The 6,974-nt window shown below is 49.7% G+C and overlaps 1 protein-coding gene across 1 annotated transcript; it reads right to left on the bottom strand.

Annotated features, from left to right (window-relative positions):
- Positions 1-996: 996 nt before the first annotated feature.
- LOC135888217 (zinc finger protein 271-like) lies at positions 997-5,842 on the bottom strand. The gene is made up of 5 exons (XM_065416026.1): positions 5,809-5,842; positions 5,116-5,229; positions 3,926-4,743; positions 2,401-3,757; positions 997-1,004 (listed from the first exon to the last, which is right to left on the bottom strand). The coding sequence occupies exons 1-5, from the start codon at positions 5,840-5,842 to the stop codon at positions 997-999; spliced, it is 2,331 nt and encodes a 776-aa protein (XP_065272098.1).
- Positions 5,843-6,974: the final 1,132 nt, after the last annotated feature.

A 6,974-nucleotide genomic window follows, 5' to 3' on the forward strand; every position in this document is an offset into this window, starting at 1 on the left:
TCTAGCTCGCAGCATCCGTGTTTGTGCTGAGAGATACTGATCACTGTCATTGTTCAAACCACACAAAAATATCTCAAGACAAAGCGTTAGATAAAAATTAAAATCTAAAAAAGGACTATTCGAACAAACGATCATTTGTTTCCTGAAGTCCTCAATAAACCTGAGCTACATCCTGTCAAACTAAACTAATATCAAAGTACGTGACCTCACGGTCTTCACGAAGAGAGAAAAACCCACAGTCCAGGGTGGGCCATAAAACACTTTCACATTCATAAAGTGAAATCTCAAAGAATCTTTTAAGACTCAAAATCAGGAAAATAAACGTACCCATTTTCTTCTGAAGTGGCTAAACCAGCTTCACTTCTAGCCTCATTATTCGGTTGTATTAGTTGCAGCATTATAATAAAAGAAAGAGAAAGAAAGAAAAATCTTCCCATCTACAAATGATCTGGACTAGCCTAGAAAAAGTCAGGAAGCAATTTTACCAATAGATGGAAAGAGGGCTATAAGATCTGAAAGGTGAAACTGTGCTTTGAGGTTCATTGAGATTTCCCTGCCCACTCCTAGGTCTGGGACACTGTCTTCCCAAGCCCTCAGGAGTCTGACTTAGGATCATAGACATCAAAACTACGATTCCTAAGCATGGAGAGCCAGGGACATGGTGGTAAGTGACATTGGGACGCGGAGGAGTAGAACTGGGTCATGATAAAACTCTGCATTGCTGAGACAGAGGCTGCTGTGTGGAGAGTGGAGGGTGACAGTGATGGGGGAAGGAGGAAAACCCTCAGACTCACCCCTTCACCCGGAAATAGCAAAGAAGGTAAAACACCACATTTTACTTTCCCTGCTCCACATTCTTTTAGCATCTAGTTAATTCTGCTCCATAAGGGAGAAAATGTACAAAAACTAAATGCTTTTCAGCCTGGCCCGGAGTAATGTGAGACTATCTGGGAATGAGACAATCCAGCCCCAAAGGGGAAATTCAGGGACTAATGATCACTCTCCTAATGGGAGAGAGTTAGAACACATTAGTAAACAGTCAAGGGACACCAGACCCAAGCAGTGATGGGTGCTGGAGCCTTCTCCCTCCCGATTTTGTCACGGATATTTTTAATAAAACTCATGGACAGGTCATGGGATTCTGTGAATTTTTCTTTATTACCCGTGATCTGTCCATGAGTTTTACTAAAAATATCCATGACAAACTCTTAGCCTTACACATAAGATGCTCGGGGTGAATTTACACTAGGAAATCTGGTGCAGGGTCACAGAGATGTGCTGGCTAATGATGGTCTCCTGACCATGATTCCTACCGTAGACAGACGCTCGGAGGCTGATGCTGCGGAGGCAGAGGTGGGATCTCCAGGCCTCCCACAAAAGGCCCTGTGGGAATCAGCCCCTCTCAGTGGCGCTGTCTGAATGCAGAGGGGTCAGGTAGAAGCGGCCGAGGGGGTGAGTGAGGAGAGGCAGCACCTCTCTACCCTTGTGTTCTCCCTCACCTCTTATTCCACAATCCCCAAACACTCGATAGCCCCAGCATCCAGCTCCCCCTGCTTCCCAGCTCCACCAGCCCCAGCCATTCAATCCCCAGTGTCTGCCCAAGAACCCATCGCCCTGGTGCCTTTACATTTGATCCCCCAGAGCCCAGCGCCCTGGGGGATTCGGGGAGGGGAGGAGTTACCAGCCCCCAGGGACACTCGCTCTGCAGGGAACAGCTCCAGGTAAGTGGGGGAGCCCATCTCAGGGGCTGGGGACAGGTGTGTAGAGTGAAGGTGGGGCCTGGCCCAAGTGTCCTTCTCATCTCCACGGCAGGGGGATCCCGGCTGGGAGGGGAAGGGAGAGGGGGGAACTTCAGCCAGGCAGAGGGAGCGGCTGGAGGAGTTTCTCTCTCTCCCTTCCCCCACCTGTGACCCATCAGCTCAGCAACCAGGGCTGCAGCAGGGGGGAGGGGCTGATCGGGGCTTCTCCTCCTCTGCCTGGGGTTTGCTTAGACCAGGCAGAGCCAGTGGGTCACTGACCAGCTGATGCTCGGCTGCTGCTGGATCCTCACCCCAGCCATGGGCAGCTGGATCTTTGGGAGTCAAATGCCCCTGTTGTGTGTGGGAACAAGGAAATGGGTTGGTCACCATGGCCAGCCCTAGTCAGGGCACTGAGAGAATTTCCTTGCTGTGCGGAGGAGTCTCTGATGTCCACTGTGGTGTTAGCTCCACTTGGAGCATTTTCCACGCTGAGAACATCTCAGCGGTTTCTTCCCTGTGTGGATTTGCGGAATGCCCGATACTCCAGGAGCATCAAATGAAGCTTCTCCCACATTCAAGGTCTCTCTGTTTTGCGGATCACTGATGTGTGAAGTCAAGCTGAATCGTCTTCTGCAGTCAGGCTATTGCTGGGGTCTCTCACCTTTGTGGATTTTCTGATGTTTGGTGAGCTCCGAGCTCTTACTGAAGCTTTTCCCACACTCAAGGCATTTATAAGGTTTCTCCCTCATGTGGATTCTCCCATGTCGAGTAAGGTATGAGCGCTGACTGAAAGTTTTCCCACAGTCCAAGCATTTATGGGGTTTCTCTCCCGTGTGGGTTTTCTGATGATTAGTAAGTTTTGTTCTGTAAACAAAACTTTTCCCACAGTCAAGGCATTTATAGGGTTTGTCGCCTGTGTGGATTCTCTGATGAGTAATAAGGTGTGAGTGCTGCCTGAAAGTTTTCCCACAGTCAAAGCATTTAAAGGGTCTCTCTCCTGTATGCACTCTCTGGTGTCTAATAAGTTGTGACTTCTGAAGGAAGTTTTTCCCACAGTCCAAGCATTTATGGGGTCTTTCTCCGGTATGGGTTGCCTGATGTGTAATAAGTTTTGTTCTGTCAAGGAAACTTTTCCCACAATCGAGGCATTTATAGGATTTGTCACCAGTGTGGATCCTCTGATGCTTAATAAGGTTTGAACGGCAAATGAAACTTTTCCCACACTCAGGGCATTTATGGGGTCGTAATCCCGTGTGGATTCTCTGATGTGCAATAAGGTGTGAGCTCTGACTAAAACTTTTCCCACACTCAGGGCATTTGTAGGGTGTTTCTCCTGTGTGGATTCTCCTATGTTTAGTAAGGGATGAACTTTCCTTGAAATCTTTCCCACAGTCAAGGCATTTATACGGTCTCTCTCCTGTGTGGATTCTCCCATGTTTAGTAAGCTGTGAGCTCTGACTGAAAGTTTTCCCACAGTCAAGGCATTTATGGGTTTTCTCTCCTGTGTGGGTTTTCTGATGTGTATTAAGAGTTGATTTCAAACTGAAACTTTTCCCACACTCAAGGCATTTATAGGGTCTCTCTCCTGTGTGGGTCCTCTGATGTGCAATAAGGTTTGAAGTTTGACTAAAACTTTTCCCACACTCAAGGCATTTATAGGGTTTTTCTCCTGTGTGCAGTCTCCGGTGCCTAATAAAGTTTGACTTCTTACTGAAGCTTTTCCCACAGTCCAAGCATTTATGAGGTCTCTCTCCTGTGTGGATTGCCTGATGTCTAGTAAGTTTTGTTCTGTCAACAAAACTTTTCCCACAGTCGAGGCATTTATAGGGTTTGGCACCTGTGTGGATTCTCTGATGCTTAATAAGGTGTGAGCGGCTAATGAAATTTTTCCCACACCCAAAGCATTTGTACGGTCTCTCTCCTGTGTGGATTCTCCTATGTTTAGTAAGCTGTGAGCGCTGACCGAAAGTTTTCCCACAGTCCAAGCATTTATGCGGTTTCTCTCCTGTGTGGGTTTTCTGATGTGTATTAAGGGTTGATTTCAAATTGAAACTTTTCCCACACTCAAGGCATGTATAGGGTCTCTCCCCTGTGTGCAGTCTCTGGTGTGTAATAAGGTGTATCTTCTGAATGAAGCTTTTCCCACAGTCCAAGCATTTATGGGGTCTCGCTCCTGTGTGGATTGCCTGATGTCTAATAAGTTTTGTACTGTCAATGAAACTTTTCCCACAGTCGAGGCATTTATAGGGTTTGGCACCCGTGTGGATTCTCCTATGTTTAGCAAGGTGTGAACGACAAATGAAATTTTTCCCACACTCAAGGCATTTATATGGTCTCTCTCCTGTGTGGATTCTCCTATGTTCAATAAGATATGAGTTCTGACTGAAAGCTTTCCCACAGTCCAAGCATTTATGGGGTTTCTCTCCCATGTGGGTTTTCTGATGCATATTAAGAGTTGATTTCAAACGGAAACTTTTCCCACACTCAAGGCATTTATAGGGTCTTTCTCCTGTGTGGATTATCACATTTTTAATAAGGGATGAACTTTTGCTAAAACTTTTTCCATAGTCAAGGCATGTATTGGGTCTCTGGTGTATAATAAGACTTGGCTTCTTACTGAAGCTTTTCCCACAGTCCAAGCATTTATAGGGCTTCTCTCCTGTGTGGGTTCTCTGATGTGTACTAAGTTTTGCACTAAAACGGAATCTTTTTCCACAGTCAAGGCATTCGTAGGGTTTCTCTTCATTGTGACTTGTCTGCTGGACTGTGGTTTCCTTGGGATCCTTGCATCCTCTGCCACGTTGAACGGATTCATCCAGTTTCTTCCCGGGAAAGTTTCCCAGCTGCATCTCTGATCTGTGTCGATCTCCCCAGGCATTTCCGTGTTCCAAGCCCTGGGAAAAATTCCCTTCAGCTCTTCTCAAAAATGTCTCCTGCAGTTCCACTTTCTCAGGACCTTCCTCCTGCTGATTCTCCTCCTTGTTCTCACTCACTGTCCTATCACCTGCTGGGAGAGAGAGAATCCAGACAGGAGTCACTGCCTGTGCCAGGGGGAAAGGACAGAAAGGGGAATAGCAAAGCGGGAAAACACAACACAGAGACTGTTGGGGAGACAGAGACATTGAATTCTGCCTCCACATCCCACCCAAACACTCCCAGGGAAGGAAATTCAGGGAGGAAATTCCCAACAGCTAACAGGATGGGTGGGAAGCCAGGACTGATATTTGACTTGATGCTATGACACCTGCTGACTGCAGCCCTGACCTGGGTGAGTTGCAGCAGAACTGAGGGCTTTAACTCACTGCACATTTTGGAAGTCCCAGCTTTTTCCTTCACTCGCCAGATGGTTTCTTTGTCAGTTTCCCTGACTCCTCACCTGTGCTGGTGCCTCTCGGGCTCTCCCTTTCCTTGGAGTCCTGGAGAGCCGGGACCCACGGCTCTTCCCCTCGTTCCAGTCGGGCGATCAGGTCAGGTTTGGGAATGGGGAATCCTGCACAGGGGGTGAAATCAGGCAAGGTCAGGGCGCAGGGAGCACTGGTAGAGTATTTGCCATTAGGAACATTCCCTGAGTTTAACCTGACCCTACATGGGACTGTGGTAACCCAGACTCTTTGGGAGAAGCAGAAATCTGGGGGCACAGAGGTGTGGTTACACCCTCACTCGGAGTTCTCAGGATAGATGCACTGCGGGGACTCGGTGACACACACACAGCTCGGGTGCTAAGCTCCTGCCTATTTCCAAACCTGCAGAACCGAGAGCCCTCCCAAAGGCTGCAGCTAGTCCCAAGAGGGCTGGTGAACGGTGTGTGAAGGAGAAATAACACAGGCAGGACAACACCCTGCTTCTGGCCCCTTGAAAGCTGGAGAGATGGGGATGAATTAGCATGTCCATTAGGTTTCTGACTCTCCTGTTCCCTTGAATGGGGTATGGAGATGAAAGTCTCCCTCTCACTGCAGCTGTGGACTACGTGACCGTCCCCCCGAATCCAACAGACCAGGGAAGAACCTGACCAGATTCAGACACGCAGACCCCACGGCTTCTAATACCCGAGGAGATGGGAATCCCTTACCCAGCGAGGTCACCGTCTCATAGTTCTCCTGCATGACGTCCCTGTAGAGAGCTTTCTGAGCGGGGTCCAGCAGAGCCCCCTGCCCCTGGGTGAAATACACAGCCACCTCCTCGAAGGTCACCGGCATCTGAAACAAGAGTCCCACACTGACTACGTGCTGCCGCAGCCAGAATCCACTAGTCACGGGGGAGAGGGGAAGGGGGAAACAAAACATTGAAGCTCTGGGAGGGCCGGAGAAGCAGAAACTCATCCCCACCCTGTTCAGGGAAGCCAGGAAGTTTCAGGGAGTGGGTAGAAGGTGAGAGCTCCTTGTCCCCCCCAGCACACGGAGCAGGGCAGGGTCTTCTCATTTCCCACACACCTGCCAGACACAGGCTGATACGGGAAGCATAGCTCTGAGCCGGGGGCAGGGACAGGAATTCCAACAGCTTCCCTTCGTATTTCACAGCAGCCTCTGGCCAGTGGGTTTAGGCTCCAGCAGTGGGAGTCTGGTCAGTTTGCCCAGCCCTGCCCAGAGGTGTTGGGTCCTGTTTTAGAAATGGGGGAATGTTTATCACACCCTTTTCCTCCCTGCCTCTCCCTCACCTCATCCAGCAGCTCCCAGAAAATCCCCTACCTGAGCTGGCTCCATCACAGCCATTTTCCTTCCCTGTCCCCTGGAAGACGGGACCATCTGGAGCAAAGTCTAGATGCGTTTCCTCAGCCTGTGGGGGCAAGAGGGATGATGGGGGAGGTTACAGAAGGGACTTGAGTCCAAATCACACCCCGATTCCCCCCAGGCTCTCTCCCTGCAGATAGATGCTCTGGACTCTGCCATGCTGGGAACAAACCCGGTTAGTTTATTACCACACAGTCCAGGCCCCTCCCAGCAGAACTAAACCCTCCAGGAACCCTTTTAAACCTCCCAGTAACAGCATCTCTGAGCCAAATGCTGGAAAAAGGAGTCACTTTAGGGCACTGCCCCACAGTGTATTGTAACCCCTCTAGCTCTCCCCCGTCTCCCTCAGTCCTGCGGTGCTCAGCAGAGTGAGCAACTGGCTTTTCCTCTCTCAGCTCCTCCCCTTGTTCCCAGGAGAGCTGACTGCCCCGGGGGTGCAGGGAATGGATCTGGGCAGGGCTGGGAGCTGGGAACCTCCCTCCCCACTTCTTGCTCCTGCTGCCCTTCA

Source organism: Emys orbicularis, chromosome 13, assembly GCF_028017835.1.
Source record: "Emys orbicularis isolate rEmyOrb1 chromosome 13, rEmyOrb1.hap1, whole genome shotgun sequence".
NCBI classification, from domain to species: Eukaryota; Metazoa; Chordata; order Testudines; family Emydidae; genus Emys; species Emys orbicularis.